Source organism: Podarcis vaucheri (assembly GCF_965113315.1).
Source record: "Podarcis vaucheri genome assembly, chromosome: Z".
NCBI classification, from domain to species: Eukaryota; Metazoa; Chordata; class Lepidosauria; order Squamata; family Lacertidae; genus Podarcis; species Podarcis vaucheri.
The window spans coordinates 53,142,341-53,163,999 of NC_138758.1; the positions used below are offsets into that span (position 1 = coordinate 53,142,341).

Sequence of the window (21,659 nt, forward strand, 5' to 3'; positions counted from 1 at the left end):
ACCCCTCCCTCCTTCTCCCCTCCCCTCTTATTTTCCCACGTTCCTCCCCCCTCCCCTCCTCCCCCCTCCCTCCCCGTCACTCTCCCTCTTCCCCCTCCTTCTCCCCTCCCCTCCCCTCTTATTTTCCCATCCTTCCCTCCCCCCTCCCTCTTTCCCCCACTCCCCCTTCCCCCTCCCCTACTATTTTCCCACGTTCCCCTCCCCTCCTCCCTCTTTCCCTCCCCTCCCTCCCGTCACTCTCCCTTTCCCCACCCTCCCTCCTTCTCCCTCCCCTCTTATTTTCCCCACGTTCCCTCCCCCCTCCCTCCTCCCCTCCCTCCCCGTCACTCTCCCTCTTCCCCCTCCTTCTCCCCCTCCCCTCCCCTCTTATTTTCCCATCCTTCCCTCCCCCCTCCCTCTTTCCCCTCCCCCTTTCCCCCCTCCCTACTATTCCCACGTCCCCTCCCCTCCCTCCCTCTTTCCCTCCCCTCCCTCCCCGTCACTCTCCCTCTTTCCCCACCCCTCCCTCCTTCTCCCTCCCCTCTATTTTCCCACGTTCCCTCCCCCCTCCCCTCCCTCCCCCCCTCCCCGTCACTCTCCCTCTTCCCCCTCCTTCTCCCCCTCCCCTCCCCTCTTATTTTCCCATCCTTCCCTCCCCCTCCCTCTTTCCCCACTCCCCCTTTCCCTCCTCCCCCTCCCTTTCCCACCCCTCCCTCCTTCTCCCCTCCCCCGTCACTCTCCCTCTTTCCCCACCCCTCCCTCCTTCTCCCCTCCCCTCTTATTTTCCCACGTTCCCTCCCCCCTCCCCTCCCCCTCCCTCCCCGTCACTCTCCCTCTTCCCCCTCCTTCTCCCCTCCCCTCCCCTCTTATTTTCCCATCCTTCCCTCCCCCCTCCCTCTTTCCCCCCACTCCCCCTTTCCCTCCTCCCCTCCCTTTCCCCACCCTCCCTCCCCCTCCCCCTCCCCTCCTATTTTCCCACGTCCCCCTCCCTCCCCGTCACTCTCCCTCTTCCCCTCCCTCTTTCCCTCCTCCCCCTCCCTTTTCCCACCCCTCCCTCCTTCTCCCTTCTCCCCTCCCCTCCCTCTTTCCCTCCCCCTCCCTCCCCGTCACTCTCCCTCTTTCCCCCTCCCTCCTCCCCTCCCTTTCCCCACCCTCCCTCCCCCTCCCCTCCCCTCCTATTTTCCCACGTCCCCCTCCTCCCCGTCACTCTCCCTCTTCCCCTCCCTCTTTCCCTCCTCCCTCCTCCCCTCCCTTTTCCCACCCCTCCCTCCTTCCCTCCTCTCCCCCCCACTCCCCCTTTCCCCGTCACTCTCCTCTTTCCCTCCTCCCCCTCCCTTTTCCCACCCCTCCCTCCTTCTCCTTCTCCCCCTCCCTCTTTCCCTCCCCCTCCCTCCCCGTCACTCTCCCTCTTTCCCCCCTCCCTCCTCCCCCTCCCTTTTCCCACCCCTCCCTTTTCCCACCCCTCCCTCCCCCCCGTTTTCCCCGTCAATCTCCCCCCCACTCCCTCCTCCCCCTCCCCTCTTATTTTCCCATCCTTCCCTCCTCCCCCTCCCCCTCCCTCCCCCTCCCTCTTTCCCTCCCCGTCACTCTCCCTCCTCCCTCCCCTCCCTTTTCCCACCCCTCCCCTTCCCCACCCCTCCCTCCCTCCCCCCCTTTTTTCCCAGCCGCGCCTCTTTCTTTCCCCCCCCGAGCGTGGGAAAAAACGACCCAGACTTTCCCACGCTCCGCTTCGCCGCTATGCTAATGAGCCCGCCGGCCCGACACGCCCCCCCGATGCCCATATAAGGGCATGGCCGCCCCGTTCATGAATGGGAAGGCAGTCAAGCGAGGGAATGAATGGGGCGACCTTTCTCAATGGCCTTTTCAAAGGGGGGGAAAATCGGATTTTAAAGCCGCTTTTAGGCAGTCCCTGGGGGGAAAAGGAAGGGGGGAGATGGAAGAAAAGAGTTTGGGAAAGAAAAAGGGGGAAAATATTTAAAAACTGGAACATTATACTATTTTTATTATTAAATAGTTAAGAGTTAGAGCATTAGATTCGGATTAAACCTTTAAAAATTGGAACATTATACTATTTTCAGTATAATATGCTCCGATTTTTAAATATGATGCTCTAATTCTGAACTATTTCATAATAAAAATCATATCATGCTCCCATTTTTAAAGATTTAATCAGAATACGGTGCTCTCATTCTTAGCTATTTCAGAATAAAAATAAGATTAGGCTCCCATTTTTAAAGAGTCAATCAGAATATGGTCTAATTCTGAACTATTTAAGAATAAAAATAATAGAATGCTCCCATTTTTAAAGATTTATTCAGAATACGATGCTCTAATTCTTAACTATTTCATAATAAAAATCATATCATGCTCCCATTTTTAAAGATTTAATCAGAATACGATGCTCTCATTCTTAGCTATTTCAGAATAAAAATAAGATTAGGCTCCCATTTTTAAAGAGTCAATCAGAATATGGTCTAATTCTGAACTATTTAAGAATAAAAATAATAGAATGCTCCCATTTTTAAAGATTTATTCAGAATACGATGCTCTAATTCTTAACTATTTCATAATAAAAATCATATCATGCTCCCATTTTTAAAGATTTAATCCGAATATAATGCTCTAACTCTTAACTATTTCATAATAAAATTCACGGTATATAATGCTCCCATTTTTAAAGATTTAATGAGAATACGGTGCCGTAATTCTTAACTATTTCATAATAAAAATCATATAATGCTCCAATAATTCATATTCTGATTAAATCTTTAAAAATCGGAGCATTATATGATTTTTATTATGAAATCGTTAAGAACTAGAGCATCGTATTCTGATTAGATCTTATCAGAATAAAAATAATAAAATAATAACAAATAATAATAATATAATAATAAAAATAGTATAATGCTCCGATTTTTAAAGATTTAATCAGAATAGGAAACTCTATTTCTTAACTATTTAATAATAAAAATAGTATAATGCTCCCATTTAGAATATGAAACTCTAATGCATCATCATAGTCCTATTATTATTATTAAAAATTTAAAAGCCTATTATTATTAAGTAATTAAAAATTGGGGCACGGGATTATTATTAAGTAAAAATCAGATCATCGTGATGATATTATTCAGCATTTAAAAATTGGAACATCATATTATTATTCAATATTTAAAAATTAGGGCATTATCCTGTTACTAGTATTATTTAAAAATTAGGGCGTCCTCATATGATGATGATTAACTATTTAAAAATCAGAGCATCGTATTATTTAGTATTTAAAAATTAGGGCATGCTATTGTTCTTAAGTATTTTAAAATTAGGGCATCATCTTCAATATTTAAAAACTGGAGCGTCGTCATGCTATTAAACATTTAAATTTTTTTAATAAATATTCATTGAAATTTTCATATTATTACAAAAAGAAAAAGAAAAGAGACAAAAATAAAAGACAGTTAAAAAATTCCAACTTTTTTATTTCCTGGACCTTTTTTTATTTCCAATTTATTTCGCTCAGCAATTTCTTTCCCTCATTCTTACATGCTAGTCCTTAATCTGAAGGTATATTTCTAATAACCTTAAATTTTAATCTATTTAGAATTTTTTTTCCTCTTTTTTTCTTTTTTTTTTAACATTTAAAAATTAGCGCATGATGTTATTATTCAGAAATCAGAGCATCCTAATATTATTAAATATTTAAAGATTAGAGTGTCATGTTATTATTAAATATTTAATAACGGGAGCATCCTGATATTATTAAATATTTAAAAATCTGAGCGTCATATTATTATTAAATATTTAATAACGGGAGAATCCTGATATTCTTAAATACTTAAAGATTAGAGCGTCATATTATTAGTAAATATTTAAAAATTAGAGCATCATATTATTATTAAATATTTAATAACGGGAGAATCCTGATATTCTTAAATATTTAAAGATTAGAGCGTCATATTATTATTAAATATTTAAAGATCAGAGCGTCATATTATTATTAAGTATTTAATAACGGGAGCATTCTGATATTATTAAATATTTAAAGATCAGAGCGTCATATTATGATTAAATATTTAAAGATCAGAGCATCACCATATTATTAAATATTTAAAAATTAGAGCATCGTCATATTATTATTATTAAAAATTATTAAAAATCATCAAACAAGCCCTCAGTAGGAGGGGACAGAAAGCGAAGGCCGAAGGGGAACGTTTGAAAAGGGATAAATCGTCAAATAATAATAAAATAAAAAGTCTCTGGAAAAGGAAGGGGGGTGGTGGAAAGAAAATAATAAAACGTTAAATAATAAAATAAAAAAAGTTTAATAATAAGAAAATAAAAAGTCCCTGGGGGGAAAAGGGAGGGAATAGAAAGAGGCTGGCAGCTGAAAATCAGAAACTATTGAAAAGTCGTAATTATTTAATAATAATAATAATAATATTAATAGGACACAATGAAGGAAGTGGGGTTTATTGGTCGGTGCGGAATAAAATAAAATTCTTCGGCGGAGACGGAAAATTTGCAATTCTTTCTTGAAGAAGATGCTTATTTATTGCGAAGATTTCTGGTGCGATTTTGTTTCAAAAGTCATTTTTATTCCGTATTTCCTCGCTTGTCGGATGGCGACGAAATTCGTGCGATTTTCTCCCTGCAAAATAAAAGCCGGAAAAGTCCTTGTGGAATTATTATTATATTTTTGGCAGGCGGCCATCACGTTGGAGCTTCGGGAAAATAATAATAATAATAATAATAATAATAATAATAATAATAATAATAATAATAATGGAAAATATCATTTACACCCCACCAAATGTGGCGCCATTATTTCGCAGGCCTTGCCCGATTAAAATAAAAATCGTGATCAAAATCGTAATAAAATGTAAATAATAAATGTAATAATGTAGCAATAAGAACAATAAAAGATAGGGATAAAAATATAAACAATATAATGTAATAATAATAATAATAATAATAAAGAAATAATAATAATAATAATAATAATAATAATAATAATAATAATAATGTAATAGTGCTAAAAATGGTCATTAATAGTCCTTAAAAATGTCATGTCGAAAAATAACAGTAAGTCAAGAAAATATAGCAATAATAATAATAATAATAATAATAATAAAGAAATATTATTAATAATAATAAAGTAATAGTGATAAAAATTGCCATTGATAGTCCTTAAAAATGTCATGTCGAAAAATAACAGTAAGTCAAAAAAATGTAGCAATAATAATAATAATAATGATGATGATGAAATAATAATAATAAAAAAGAAATATTAATAATAATAACAAAGTAATAGTGAATAAAATTGTCATTAATGGTCCTTCAAAATGTCAGGTCGAAAAATAACAGTATGTCAAAGAAATAGAGCCATAATAATAATAATAATAATAAAGATATAATAATAATAATAATAATAAAGAAATAATAATAAAAAAGAAATATTAATAATAATAATAAAGTAATAGTGATAAAAATGGTCATTAATAGTCCATAAAAATGCCATGTCGAAAAATAACAGTAAGTCAAAAAAAGATAGCAATAATAATAATAATAATAATAATAATAATAATAATAATAATAATAATAAAGAAATAATAATAATAAAGAAATATTAATAATAATAAAGAAATATTAATAATAATAATAAAGGAATAGTGATAAAAATCGTCATTAATAGTCCTTTAAAATGTCAAGTCAAAAAATAGAGCAATAATAATAATAATAATAATAATAATAATAATAATAATAATAATAATAATAAATAGCCTGGGAATCCCAAAGGCGCCTCCCTTTCCCCCCCCCAACGTTCCATCCCCGCGCGCCGCAGCCAATCAGCGCCTCTCCTTCCCCGCCGGCCGCGCCGCAGCCAATCCGCAGCCTCCGAACCCTGGGAACGCCCGGCAGCCAATGGGAAGCCTGGGAACGGGCGGGCGGGCCAATGGGGAGCCGGCATGCAAATGATAAGGCGACGGGAGAAGCGAAGGCGAAGCTCAGTCGGAGGCGAAGCGGCGGAGGCGGAGGCGGCGCATGCGCAGTAGCAAATCGCCCCCTATTTTAAAAGGGGGGGCGTCGGAAAGGGACCGATCCTGAACCCCCTGATTTGGGGGGCGCAAGGGAAGGAGCAGACAAGAAGACGAAGCTTCCCGGAGCCCCGATCCCCCCCAAATCCTCCCTGGGAAAGGGAGCGGACCAGGCGGAGGACTACAAGGAGAGAGGGGGGGGGTCGGATCCATAGGAGTGTTTTGGGGGGGCGCCCCCCACACCCCGAAAGGAGGAGGAAGAGGAGGCGAAGCTTTCCCGAAGCCCCGATCTCCCCCCCCCCAAAAAAAAATCCTTCCTGGGAAAGGGAGCGGACTGCGCGGAGGACTACAAGGAGGGGGGGGTCGGATCCGGAGGAATTAATTTTGGGGGTTCGCCCCCCCCCCGAGGAAGAGGAGACGAAGCTTCCCGAAGCCCCGATCCCCCCTTAAAAGAAATTCTCCCCCCTGGGAAGGGATCGGACCGCGCGGAGGACTAGGGGGGGGGGTCGGATCCGGAGGAGTTTTTGGGGGGGTTCGCCTGCCCCCCCCTAGAGGAAGAGGAGCCGCCGAGGAGACGAATCGCCCCCCCCCTTAAAAGAAATTCTTTCTCCCCCCCCCCTGCTGGGAAGGGAGCGGACCGCGCGGAGGACTGCAAGGAGGGGGGGCGCCTTGATCCGGAGGAATTGTTTTGGGGGGTTCGCCCCCCCCGCGAAAGGAGGAGGAAGAGGAGGAGGAGCAGCAGCCGGCGAGGAGACGAAGCCCCCCCCCCATAAATCCTCCCCCCTGGGAAAGGGAGCGGACCGGGCGGAGGACTAGAAGGACAAGGGGGGGGGCCGGGCCTTGATCCGGAGGAATTAATTTTTGGGGGTTCGCCCCCCCCCCAACGCCCGGAAAGAGGAGCCGAACGGACGAAGGTTCACCCCGATTCCCCCCCCCCAAAAAAAAAAATTCTCCCCTGGGAAAGGGAGCGGACCGTGCGGAGGACTACAAGGAGGGGGGGGTCGGATCCGGAGGAGGGATTAATTTGGGGGGTTCGCCCCCCTCCCCAGAGGAAAGAGGAGGAGCCGGACGGACGAAGGTTCACCCCCCAATCTCTCCCCCCCCACACACAATTTCCCATTGAAAGGGAGCGGACCGGGCGGAGGACTTAGAGGGAGGAGGGGGGGGCGGCGGCTTGTGGGCGGACTAGAGAGAGGACTAGGGGGAGGGGGGGCGGGAGGGAGGGAGGAGGAGGGGGGGTCCCTAAGGGGCGTCCTTAACCCCTTTCTGTCTGTCTCTCTCCCCCCCCACTTTAAACCAGTCCAAACTGGGAAGGGGGGTCTCTAAGAGGCGTCCTTAACCCCTTTCTGTCTCCCCCCAGTATAAACCAGTCCAAACTGGGAAGGGGGGGTCTCTAAGAGGCGTCCTTAACCCCTTTCTGTCTCTCTCCCCCCCCACTTTAAACCAGTCCAAACTGGGAAGGGGGGTCTCTAAGAGGCGTCCTTAACCCCTTTCTGTCTCTCTCCCCCCCCAGTATAAACCAGTCCAAACTGGGAAGGGGGGTCTCTAAAAGGCGTCCTTAACCCCTTTCTGTCTGTCTCCCCCCCAGTATAAACCAGTCCAAACTGGGAAGGGGGGTCTCTAAAAGGCGTCCTTAACCCCTTTCTGTCTGTCTCCCCCCCCACTTTAAACCACTTTAAACCAGTCCAAACTGGGAAGGGGGGGTCTCTAAGAGGCGTCCTTAACCCCTTTCTGTCTGTCTCCCCCCCCAGTATAAACCAGTCCAAACTGGGAAGGGGGGTCTCTAAGAGGCGTCCTTAACCCCTTTCTGTCTGTCTCCCCCCCCACTTTAAACCACTTTAAACCAGTCCAAACTGGGAAGGGGGGGTCTCTAAGAGGCGTCCTTAACCCCTTTCTTTCCACTTGAAACTGGGAAGGGGGGGTCTCTAAACGGCGTGCTTAACCCCCTTCTCTCGCCACTTTAAACCAGTCCAAACTGGGAAGGGGGGGTTTCTAAAAGGCGTCCTTAACCCCTTTCTGTCTCCCCCCAGTATAAACCAGTCCAAACTGGGAAGGGGGGGTCTCTAAAAGGCGTCCCTAACCCCCTTCTCCCCCCTTTTAGGAACCAGGGAGGGGGGTCTCTAAGCGGCGTCCCTAACCCCCTTCTCCCCCCTTTTAGGAACCAGGGAGGGGGGTCTCTTAGCGGCGTCCCTAACCCCCTTCTCTCCCCACTTTAAACCAGTCCAAACTGGGAAGGGGGGGTCTCTATCCCCCGGTTCCCCCCCCCAGGCAGGTCTTTAACTCTCTCCCTTGATGGGAAAGTAGAGGGTCCTTAACTCCCCCCCCCGGGAGGGTCCCTAACCAGTCTTGAACCCTCGACTCCCTTGATCCCATTGGGGGTGGGTCTTTAACTGGGGGGGTGTCTTGAACCCTGAACCCATTGTGGTGGGGTCTTTAACTCGGAGCGATTTTAACCCATTGGGGGGTCTTTAACTCGGAGTTCTTGAACCCTGAACCCATTGAGAGGGGTCTTTAACCCCCCCTCCCTAACCCCCCCTCCTCTCTGCCTCAAAGCTAGCACCCCATCCCCCCATGGGGCTCTAAGCACAGCCTTAACCCCCCCTTGGAGGGTCTTTAACCGGGCGGGGGGAGGTCTTTAACCCTTTCCCTCCCACCCCCTGCCAGAGGGTCTCTAGCACACACTCCCCCTTGCAGGGTCCTTAACCGGGTGGGTCCTTAACTCCCCCTTGGCCCGTCTTTAACCAGGTGGGGGGAGGTCTTTAACCCCAAACTCCCTTCCCTAACCTCCTTAACCCATTGAGGGGGGGGTCCTTAACTCCCCCTTGGAAGGTCCTTAACTCTCTTTCCTAACCACCTTAGCCCACTCAGGGGGGTCTTTAACCCTTGACCTCCCACCCCCTGCCAGAGGGTCTCTAGCACACACGGGGGGCTCTAAGATCAGCCTTCACTCCCCCTTGCAGGGTCCTTAACCAGGTGGGGGGAGGTCTTTAACCCTCAACCCCCTTCCCTAACCTCCTTAACCCATTGAGGGGGGGTCCTTAACTCCCCCGGGTTAAGGTGGTGCTGCTGCTGGGGTCTTTAACCCCAAACTCCCTTCCCTAACCTCTCTATCCCATTGGGTGGGGGGGGTCCTTAACCTCCTTAACAGATTGAGGTGGGTCTTTAACCCCTCCTCCTTAACCCTTTCCCTCCCACCCCCCTGCCAGAGGGTCTCTAGCACTCCCCCACGGGGCTCTAACTCCCCCTTGAGGCGTCCTTAACCGGGTGGGTCCTTAACTCCCCCCTTGGAAGGTCCTTAACCGGGTGGAGTGAGGTCTTTAACCCCTGACTCCCTTCCCCAACCTCCTTAACCCACCAAGGGAGGTCTTTAACCCTTTCACCCCCTGCCAGAGGGTCTCTAGCACACACGGGGGGGGGGCTCTAAGATCGGCCTTCACTCCCCCTTGCAGGGTCCTTAACCGGGTGGGTCCTTAACTGGGTGTCTGCTAGTGGGGTCTGTAACCCGAAACTCCCTTCCCTAACCTCCTTAACCCATTGAGGGAGGGTCCTTAACCCACTCTGGGAGGTCTTTAACCCCTGAACCCGGGCCGAAGACAGGGCTCTAACTCCCTTCCCCAACCTCTCTATCCCATTGGGTGGGGGGTCCTTAACGGATTGAGGGGGGTTAACTCCCCCTTGGAAGGTCCCTAATCAGGTGGGGGGAGGTCTTTAACCCCGAACCCCCTTCCGGAATCTCCTTCCCCCAGTCCCTAACTAGGGGGTCCCTAACTTGGAGCGCCTCCCTTCCGGAACTTTCTTCACCCCTTGAGGGAGGTCTCTAACCCCTCCTCTCGAACCCGCCTCCTCGAACCCAGAACCTCCCTGCTAGCACCCCCCCGGGCGGGGCTCTAACCTCGGCCTGGGGGGGTCTTTAACCCCCTCCCCCCTGCCGCAGGGGGTCCCTAACTCGGAACGCCTCGAACCCTCAACTCCCTTTTAGTACCTTAACCAGCGGGTGGTGGGGTCTTTAACCTCCTGGGCCCATTGAGGGGTCCTTAACCCTGGGGGGGGTCTTTAACCCCATACTCCCTTCCGGAACCTTCTTAGCCCACTCAGGGAGGTCTTTAACCCCTGAACCCGGGATCAAGACAGGACTCTAACGGGTGGCGGCGGGGTCTTTAACCCCAAACTCCCCCATTGGTGAGGTCCTTAACCCTTTCCCTCCCGCAAAGCCCCGAACCCGAAGGGTCCTTAACCGGGCGGGGCTACTGGGGGGGAGGTCTTTAACCCCCAACTCACCCCATTGGGGGGTCCCTAACCTCCTGATCCCATTGGGTGGGGTCCTTAACCTTAACCAGCTGGGGTCTTTAACCCCCAACTTAGCCCATTGGGAGGTCCTTAACTCCCCATAGCAGGGTCCTTAACCAGGCGGGGCTAGCGGGGGGGAGGTCTTTAACCCCCAACTCACCCCATTGGGGGGTCCCTAACCTCCTGACCCCATTGGGTGGGGGGTCCCTAACCTCTTTATCCCATTGGCTGGCGGGTCCCTAACCTCCCCACCCCACTGAACCCTTAAGCTCCCGGAACGCTCCGAATCCTCGAACCCGGAGCCGGAATCCAGAATTCTCCAAATCCTCGAACCCAGAACCCAGAAATCTCCAAATCCTCGCACCCAGAATCCTTCGAATCCTCGCACCCGGCGCACTCAACTCCGAATCCTCGAACCCAGAGCCAGAATCCAGAAGCCTTCAAACCCTCGAACCCAGAATCCTCGAACCCAAATCCTCGAACCCAGAACCGGAACCCAGAAGGCTTTGAATCCTCGCACCCAGCGCACTAAACTCCGAATCCTCGAACACAGAACCCAGAATCCTCCAAATCCTCGCACCCGGCGCACTAATCCTTGAACCCAGAGCCAGAATCCAGATTTCTCCAAATCCTCGCACCCAGAACCCTTCGAATCCTCGCACCAAACTCCGAACCCTCGAACCCGGCGCCAGAACCCAGAATTCTCCAAATCCTTGAACCCGGCGCACTAATCCTCGAACCCGGCGCCAGAACCTGGAATTCTCCAAATCCTTGAACCCAGAATCCTTTGAATCCTCGAACCCAGAACCCAGAATCCCCTGGCGCACTAATCCTCGAACCCAGAACCCAGAATCCTTTGAATCCTCGCACCCGGCGCACTAAACTCTGAATCCTTGAACCCGGCGCCAGAACCCAGAATTCACCAAATCCTCGAACCCAGAACCCAGAAATCTCCAAATCCTCGAACCCTGAACCGAGAAATCTCCAAATCCTCGAACCCAGAGCCAGAACCCCAAAGGCTTCGAATCCTCGCACCCAGCGCACTAAACTCCGAATCCTCGAACCCAGAACCCAGAATTCTCCAAGTCCTTGAACCCAGAGCCAGAACCCAGAAGGCTTCGAATCCTCGCACCCGGCGCACTAATCCTCGAACCCAGAGCCAGAACCCAGAATTCTCCAAATCCTCGCACCCAGCGCACTAATCCTCGAACCCAGAACCCAGAATCCTTCGAATCCTTGCATCCGGCGCACTAAACTCCAAATCCTCGAACCCAGGGCCAGAACCCAGAAGCCTTCGAATCCTCGCACCCGGCGCACTCAACTCCAAATCCTCGAACCCAGAACCCCGAATTCTCCAAATCCTCGCACCCAGAACCCCGAACCCTCCGACTCCTCGCACCCGGCGCACTAATCCTCGCACCCGGCGCACTCAACTCCGAATCCTCGCACCCAGAACCCCGAACCCTTCAAATCCTCACACCCGGCGCACTAATCCTCACACCCAGAGCCAGAACCCAGAATTCTCCAAATCCTTGAACCCGGCGCCAGAACCCAGAAGGCTTCGAATCCTCGCACCCGGGGCACTAATCCTCGCACCCAGAATCCTTCAAATCCTCGCACCCGGCGCACTCAACTCCGAATCCTCGCACCCAGAACCCAGAATCCTTCAAATCCTCGCACCCGGCGCACTAATCCTCGAACCCAGAACCCAGAATCCTTCAAATCCTCGCACCCGGCGCACTAATCCTCGAACCCAAACCCAGAATCCTTCGAATCCTCGCACCCGGCGCACTCAACTCCGAATCCTCGAACCCAGAACCCAGAATCCTTCAAATCCTCGCACCCGGCGCACTAATCCTCGAACCCAAACCCAGAATCCTTCGAATCCTCGCACCCGGCGCACTCCACTCCGAATCCTCGAACCCAGAACCCAGAACCCTTCGAATCCTCGCACCCGGCGCACTAATCCTCGCACCCGGCGCACTCAACTCCGAATCCTCGAACCCCGAACCCTTCGAATCCTCGCACCCAGAACCCAGAATCCTCCAAATCCTCGAACCCAGAACCCAGAATCTTTCAAATCCTCGCACCCGGCGCACTCAACTCCGAATCCTTGAACCCAGAACCCCGAACCCTTCGAATCCTCGCACCCAGAACCCAGAATCCTTCGAATCCCAGAACCCAGAATCCTTCGAATCCTCGCACCCGGCGCACTAATCCTCGAACCCAGAGCCAGAACCCAGAATTCTCCAAACCCTCGCACCCAGAATCCTTTGACTCCTCGAACCCAGAACCCAGAATCCTCTGGCGCACCAATCCTCGAACCCAGAACCCAGAATCTTTCAAATCCTCGCACCCGGCGCACTCAACTCCGAATCCTCGCACCCGGCGCACCAAACTCCGAATCCTCGCACCCAGAAGCCAGAATTCTCCAAATCCTCGCACCCGAACCCTCGCACCCGCGCCCCTCGCACCATGAACCAAGCCGAGCTCCCCTCCCCCCCGCCCCCCTTGTCCCCGCCCCCCGCGCCCGGCGAGCGCCTCTTCCGGGACGCCGTGCGCACGGGGAACACGGCCGCCGTCCACGCCCTGCTGCGCACCATGAACTCGTGCGAATTCAACGTGAACGCCTTCGGGCCCGAGGGCCAAACCGCTTTGCACCAATCGGTGAGCGACGGGAACCTGGAACTCGTGAAACTACTGGTGCGCTTTGGAGCCGACGTGCGATTGGCTAACAGGGACGGCTGGAGCGCATTGCACATGGCGGCCTTTTCGGGGCACCAGGATATAGTGCTCTACCTGGTGGCCAAGGCCCGGGGGGGCGGGGCGGGAGGAGGGGGCGGGACTTGAACCCGGCGCCGTGCGAGGATCGGACGCGCACGTTGGGAGCGCATGACCCACCACCGACTTTAGGTGCGCAACTTGCACCCGGGACTTCACGTGCTCCTTGGAAGCGCATGGCTTGAACCCACAACGGAGGCCTGTGGGGAGCGCATGAGTTGAACCCACAACTGAGGACTTATGCGCCTGTGACTTGAACCCATGTCGAACCCACAACTGAGGACTTATGCGCCTGTGACTTGAACCCATGTCCAGGACTTCATGGGCCACTTGGAAGCGCATCACTCGAACCCACAACCCGCCACCGCAGTGGACGTTATTGGGCGGTTGGGAGCGCATGACTTGAACCCGCAACCGAGGACTTGTGCGCCGCTTGGAAGCGCATGGCTTGGGATTTCACGGGGTTGTTGGGAATCTGCGGTTTGAACCCGCCACTGGGACTTGATGGGAGCGTGCAAGGACTTCATGCGCCCATTAGAAGGGTGCGATTTGAACCCGCAACCCAGGACTTATGCGCCACTTGGAAGTGCGTGACTCGAACCCGTGGCCAGGACTTAAGGGGCATGTTGGGAGCGCACAACTTGTTGGGAGTGCGCAAGCTGAACCCATGGCCAAGGACTTCATGCGCCCCTTAGAAGGGTGCGATTTGAACCCACAGCCGAGGACTTATGCGCCGCTTGGAAGCGCATGTCTCGAAGCCATGGCCAGGGCATGTTGGGAGCGCACAACTTGAACCCACAACTGGGGTTTCATGGGCGCAATTTGAACCCGTGGCCCAGGACTTAATGCATTGGAAGCGCATGACTTGAACCCACAACTGGGGTTTCATAGGCGCAATTTGAACCCATGGCCAAGGACTTAATGCGTTGGAAGCGCATGACTTGAACCCACTACCAGTGAGGACTTATGTGCCTGTGGGAAGGGTGTGATTCGAACCCACGGCCAGGACTTTGTGGGGAGCGCATGACTTGAACCCGCGACGGAGGATTTCATGTGGCTGTTGGGAGTGCGCACTTTGAACCCATGGCCAGGGCTTCATGGGTCTGTTGGGAGCGCATGATTCGAACCCGCAACCGGGGATTTAATGGGAATGCTGGGAGCGCAGGATTTGAACCCACCACCGACTTGATGTGCCTGTTGGAAGCGCATGACTTGAACCCACCACCGACTTCATGCGCCTGTTGGAAGCGCCTGACTTGAACCCACAACTGGGATTTCATGGGGCTGTTGGGAGTGCGCAAGTTGAACCCATGGCCAAGGACCTAACGCATTGGAAGCGCATAACTTGAACCCACAACCCACTACTTAGTGCATTGGAAGCGCATAACTTGAACCCACAACCCACTACTTAATGCATTGGAAGCGCATAACTCGAACCCACAACCCACTACTTAATGCATTGGAAGCGCATAACTCGAACCCACAACCCACTACTTAATGCATTGGAAGCGCATAACCTGAACCCACAACCCACGACTTATGGGACTTATGTGCCTGTTGGAAGCGCATGACTCGAACCCACGACCGGGGATTTCAGGGGGCTGTTGGGAGTGCGCAATTTGAACCCACAACCCACTACTTAATGCATTGGAAGCGCATCACTTGAACCCACAACCCACGACTTATGGGACTTATGTGCCTGTTGGAAGCGCATGACTCGAACCCACGACCGGGGATTGGGAATGTGCGACTTGAACCCACAACCATGGACTTGTGGGCCTGTTGGGAATGCGCGACTTGAACCCATGGCCAGGACTTGACGGGCGGGTTGGGAGCGCATGAGTCGAACCCACAACTGGGATTCAATGGGGCTGCTGGGAGAGCGCAACTTGAACCCACAACCGAGGACTTTTGTGCACAGCCTGGACTTATGCGCCTGTTTCAAGCGCATGACTCGAACCCAGAACTGTTTTTTGGGGGGCCCACTGCTGAGGGCCTGTTGAGGGCGCATCATGTGCCTGTTGGAAGCGCATGACTCGAACCCACGACCGGGGATTTCATGGGGCTGTTGGGAGTGCGCAACTTGAACCCGCAACCGAGGATTTCATGTGGCTGTTGGGCATGTGCAACTTGAACCCAGAGCCAGGACTTGATGGGTCTGTTGGGAGCGCATGAGTCGAACCCATGACCAGGATCCTCCGAAGGGCATGATTCGAACCCACCACCGACTTTATGTGCGCAACCTGCACCCAGGACCAGGAAGCGCATGGCTTGAACCCGCAACTGAGGATTTAAGAGGCCTGTGGGGGGCGCATGAGTCGAAACCCGCAACTGAGGACTTATGCGCCCGTTACTTGAACCCATGTCCAGGACTGAATGGGCCACTTGGAAGCGCATGACTCGAACCCAGGACCGGGATTGAATGGGAGCGCACCATTCGAACCCACAACCAAGGACTTATGCACCTGTTATTTGAACCCATGTTCAGTACTGCCAGGGACTTAATGCCTCCATCAGAAGGGCGCAACTCGAACCCGCAACCGAGGACTTATGGGCCTGTTGGGTATGTGCAACTTGAACCCATGGCCAGGACTTGATGCGCCAATTGGAAGCGCATGACTTGAACCCACAACCGAGGACTTATGGGCCTGTTGGGAATGCGCAGCTTGAACCCATGGCCAGGACTTAATGCACCCCTTGGAAGCGCATCACTCGAACCCACGACCCGCCACTGCAGGACGTTATTGGGCGGTTGGGAGCGCATGACTTGAACCCCCAACCTGGGATTTCATGCGCCTGTTGGAAGCGCATGACTTGAACCCATGGCCAGGACTTCATGTGCCTGTTGGAAGCGCCTGACTCGAACCCGCCGCCGCCGTGGACTTCATGCGCCTGTGACTCGAACCCACCACCCACGGCCACCAAGGACTTATGCGCCTGTGGGAAGCGCATCGCTCGAACCCGTCACCCAGCAGTAGCGCCCATCACCCAGCACAGCTTGAACCCATGACCAGGACTTCATGCACCCCTTGGAAGCGCATGACTCGAACCCACAACTGAGGATTTAATAGGCCTGTGGGGAGCGCATGAGTCGAACCCACAACCGAGGAATTATGCGCCCGTTGGAAGCGCACGACTTGAACCCACAGCCGAGGACGTATCCGCCCCTTGGAAGTGCGCGGCTTGAACCCAGGACTTCATGCGCCCCTTGGAAGCGCATGACTCGAACCCGCCACCCGCCGCCATGGGGAAGCGGGTTAGACTGGATGGCCGCTGAGGACTCGAACCCATGACCATGGGCCTGTTGGAAGCGCATGACTTGAACCCACCCATGCGCCTTTGGGGAGCGCACAACTCGAACCCATGGCCAGGACTCCATGCGCCCCTTAGAAGCACACAACTCGAACCCATGGCCAGGACTCCATGCGCCTTTTGGGAGCGCACAACTCGAACCCATGGCCAGGACTCCATGCGCCTTTTGGGAGCGCACGACTCGAACCCATGGCCAGGACTCAATGGGCCTGTTGGAAGCGCACAACTCGAACCCATGGCCAGGACTCCATGCGCCCATCGGAAGCCTGTGACTCGAACCCACTACTGCATAGGACTTCATGCGCATGTTGGAAGCGCACGACTCGAACCCGTGACTCGAACCCACCGCTGCCAAGGACTTCATGCGCCGGTTGGAAGCGCACGACTCGAACCCAGGACCGAGGACTTATGCGCAGGCCTTGAACCCGCCGCCACCTACTCTCGCCATCTACCTCTCTTGCTGCGCAGTGTTGCCTCTGTTGGGGGGCATTGACCCCCCAAAACAGCCCAGATTCTGAGATTTCCCAGCAAATTCTGACATTTGCCAGCCAGATTCGGAGATGTTCCCCCGTTTTGCCCCCCAAATTCTGAGATTTCCCAGCAAATTCTGACATTTGCCACCCAAATTCTGAGATTTCCCCCCGTTTTGTCCCCCAAATTCTGAGATTTCCCCGTTTTGCCCCCAAATTCTGACATTTGCCACCCAAATTCTGAGATTTCACCCCATTTTGCCCCCCAAATTCTAAGATTTGCCTCCCTTTTGCTCCCCAGATTCTGAGATTTCCCCGTTTTGCCCCCCAAATTCTGACATTTGCCCCCAAATTCTGAGATTTCACCCCATTTTGCCCCCCAAATTCTGAGATTTCACCCCATTTTGCCCCCCAAATTCTGAGATTTCACCCCATTTTGCCCCCCAAATTCTAATATTTGCCTCCCTTTTGCTCCCCAAATTCTGAGATTTCCCCCTGTTTTGCCCCGTCAATTTTGCCCCCCAATTTGCCCCCAAATTCTGACATTTGCCACCCAAATTCTGAGATTTCCCCCCTTTTGCTCCCCAAATTCTGACATTTCCCACCCAAATTCTGAGATTTCCCCGTTTTGCCCCCCAAATTCTGACATTTTCCCCCCAAATTCTCACATTTGCCCCCAAATTCTGACATTTGCCACCCAAATTCTGACATTTGCCCCAAATTCTGAGATTTGCCCCCAAATTCTGACATTTCCCCGTTTTGCCCCCCAAATTCTGACATTTCCCACCCAAATTCTGACATTTGCCACCCAAATTCTGGAAAATACCATTTAATGTCTAGAAAAGGGGGGGATATATTTGGAAAATACCATTTAATGTCTAGAAAAAGGGGGGAAATTCTGACATTTGCCACCCAAATTCTGACATTAGCCCCCCAAATCCTGACATTTGCCACCCCAATTCTGACATTTCCCACCCCAATTCTGAGATTTCCCACCCCAATTATGACATTTTCCACCCAAATTCTGACATTTGACCCCAAATTCTGACATTTGCCCCCCAAATTCTTAGATTTCCCTGTTTTGCCCCCAAAATTCTGACATTTGCCACCCAAATTCTGACCTTTGCCATCCAAATTCTGACATTTCCCACCCCAATTCTGACATTTGCAACCCCAATTCTGACATTTCCCTCTCTTTTGCCCCCCAATTTCTGACATTTGCCACCCAAATTCTGACATTAGCCACCAAATTCTGACATTTGCCACCCCAATTCTGGAAAATACCATTTAATGTCTAGAAATAGGGGAGAAAATATTTGGAAAATACCATTGAATGTCTAGAAAAAGGGGGGAAATATTTGCATTTTTCATTGGAAAATACCATTGAATGTCTAGAAAAAGGGGGGAAATATTTGCATTTTTCATTGGAAAATACCATTTAATGTCTAGAAAAAGGGGGGAAATATTTGCATTTTTATTGGAAAATACCATTTAATGTCTAGAAAGAGGGGAGAAATATTTGCATTTTTCATTGGAAAATACCATTTAATGTCTAGAAAAAGGGGGGAAATATTTGCATTTTTCATTGGAAAATACCATTTAATGTCTAGAAAAAGGGGGGAAATATTTGCATTTTTATTGGAAAATACCATTTAATGTCTAGAAAGAGGGGAGAAATATTTGCATTTTTTATTGGAAAATACCATTTAATGTCTAGAAAAAGGGGGGAAATATTTGCATTTTGTATTGGAAAATACCATTTAATGTCTAGAAAAAGGGGGGAAATATTTGCATTTTGTATTGGAAAATACCATTTAATGTCTAGAAAAAGGGGGGAAATATTTGCATTTTGTATTGGAAAATACCATTTAATGTCTAGAAAAAGGGGGGAAATATTTGCATTTTTCATTGGAAAATACCATTTAATGTCTAGAAAAAGGGGGGAAATATTTGCATTTTTCATTGGAAAATACCATTTAATGTCTAGAAAAAGGGGAGAAATATTTGCATTTTGTATTGGAAAATACCATTTAATATCTAGAAAGAGGGGAGAAATATTTGCATTTTTTATTGGAAAATACCATTTAATGTCTAGAAAAAGGGGGGAAATATTTGCATTTTGTATTGGAAAATACCATTTAATGTCTAGAAAAAGGGGGGAAATATTTGCATTTTGTATTGGAAAATACCATTTAATGTCTAGAAAAAGGGGGGAAATATTTGCATTTTGTATTGGAAAATACCATTTAATGTCTAGAAAAAGGGGGGAAATATTTGCATTTTTCATTGGAAAATACCATTTAATGTCTAGAAAAAGGGGGGAAATATTTGCATTTTTCATTGGAAAATACCATTTAATGTCTAGAAAAAGGGGAGAAATATTTGCATTTTTCATTGGAAAATACCATTTAATGTCTAGAAAAAGGGGGGAAATATTTGCATTTTTCATTGGAAAATACCATTTAATGTCTAGAAAAAGGGGGGGAAATATTTGGAAAATACCATTTAATGTCTAGAAAAAGGGGGAAAATATTTGCATTTTGTATTGGAAAATACCATTTAATGTCTAGAAAAAGGGGGGAAATATTTGCATTTTTTATTGGAAAATACCATTTAATGTCTAGAAAAAGGGGGGAAATATTTGCATTTTTCATTGGAAAATACCATTTAATGTCTAGAAAAAGGGGGGAAATATTTGCATTTTTCATTGGAAAATACCATTTAATGTCTAGAAAAAGGGGAAAATATTTGCATTTTTTATTGGAAAATACCATTTAATATCTAGAAATAATTGTGTTTTTTTGGGGGAAAATACCATTTCATGTCTAGAAAAAGGGGGGAAATATTTGCATTTTTCATTGGAAAATACCATTTAATGTCTAGAAAAAGGGGGAAATATTTGCATTTTTCATTGGAAAATACCATTTAATGTCTAGAAAAAGGGGAAAATATTTGCATTTTTCATTGGAAAATACCATTTAATATCTAGAAATAATTGTGTTTTTTGGGGGGGAAATACCATTTCATGTCTATTGGGGGTGTGTGGAAAATACCATTTAATATCTAGAAACGGGGGGGGAATATGGGTAGAAAATACCATTTCATGTCTGGAAACGGGGGGGGGGAAATATTTGGAAAATACCATTTCATGTCTAGAAAAAGGGGGGAAATATTTGGAAAATACCATTTAATGTCTAAAAATGGGGGAGAATTAATTGTTTTTTTGGGAAAATACCATTTCATGTCTATTGGGGGTGTGTGGAAAATACCAATTCATGTCTATTGGGGGGGGGTGTGGAAAATACCATTTCATGTCTAGAAACGGGGGGGGGAATATGGGTAGAAAATACCATTTCATGTCTGGAAACGGGGGGGAAATATTGGTAGAAAATACCATTTAATGTCTAGAAATGGGGGGGAAATACTTGGAAAATACCATTTAATGTCTGGAAAAAGGGGGGGAAATATTTGGAAAATACCATTTACTGTCTAAAAAAGGGGGAAAATATTTGCATTTTGTATGGGAAAATACCATTTAATATCTAGAAAGAGGGGAGAAATAATTGTTTTTTTGGGGGAAATACCATTTCATGTCTATTGGGGGTGTGTGGAAAGTACCATTTAATGTCTAAAAATGGGGGGAAATAATTGGAAAATACCATTTAATGTCTAAAAATGGGGGAAAATATATATTTTTTGGAAACTACCATTTAATGTCTAGAAAAGGGGAAAATATTTGCCTTTTTTATTGGAAAATACCATTTAATATCTTGAAACAGGGGAGAATTAATTGTTTTTTGGGGGAAATACCATTGAATGTCTAAAAAGGGGGGAAAATATTTGGAAAATACCATTTAATGTCTAAAAATGGGGGGAAATACTTGGAAAATACCATTTAAAAAAGGGGGAAATATATTTTTTGGAAACTACCATTTAATGTCTAGAAAAGGGGGGAAATATTTGCCTTTTTTATTGGAAAATACCATTTAATATCTAGAAACAGGGGAGAAATAATTGGTTTTTTTGGGAAAATACCATTTCATGTCTATTGGGGGTGTATGGAAAATACCATTTCATGTCTAGAAACGGGGGGGGGAATATTTGGAAAATACCATTTAATATCTGGAAACGGGGGGGAAATATATGGGTAGAAAATACCATCTTCAAACGGGGGGGTTGTGTGTGTGTTTTTATATAATTACTGCTAATTACTGTCCATTTAATTGCTGCTCGTCTCCCTCAGACAGGAGACCCCCCCAAAAAAAAATACTCAACCCCCCCAACAAATCCACCCCCCTTTTTCTACAGAGTGGAACGTCCCGTTTCAATCCCCCCCCCCGTTTTCTACTGAGTGGAACGTCCCGTTTTTTCCCCCCCTTGGAAAATACGAAATATAGTTATTTTAATAGAGATTTTGCGTCGTGTGTTTTTTTCTGGGGGGGGGGGTTGGGATGGACGGCTGTCAATCATCCTGGAATGGTCCACTTTTTGATAAGGGGGGGTGGCAGCGATTCCAGACGCCCGATTGGCCGGCCGGGTTCCGGGTTCGAGTTCTGCCTGGCGGAGATTGGAGGAGGAGGAGACACCCCCCCCCTTTGGGAAGAATTGGAACGATCCGTTTAGATCGTTAAAAGATCCCTAATGAATGATCCGTAGGCTCCTATTTAGCAGGATTAATTGGCTATTAATAAGATTCATAGGCTCCTATTAGTAGGCTTCGTATTATTATTATTATTATTATTAGAATTATGAATTGGCTAATAATAAGATTCATAGGCTCATTCTTAGAAGGACTAATTGG

The 21,659-nt window shown here is 48.3% G+C and overlaps 1 protein-coding gene across 1 annotated transcript; it reads left to right on the top strand.

Annotated features, from left to right (window-relative positions):
• Nucleotides 1-12,749: 12,749 nt before the first annotated feature.
• On the top strand, nt 12,750-13,145 carry LOC309524288 (notch-regulated ankyrin repeat-containing protein B-like; the record flags this gene model as incomplete). Its single annotated transcript, XM_082208745.1, has 1 exon — nt 12,750-13,145. The coding sequence occupies exon 1, from the start codon at nt 12,771-12,773 to the stop codon at nt 13,143-13,145; it is 375 nt and encodes a 124-aa protein (XP_082064871.1). The 5' UTR covers nt 12,750-12,770.
• Nucleotides 13,146-21,659: the final 8,514 nt, after the last annotated feature.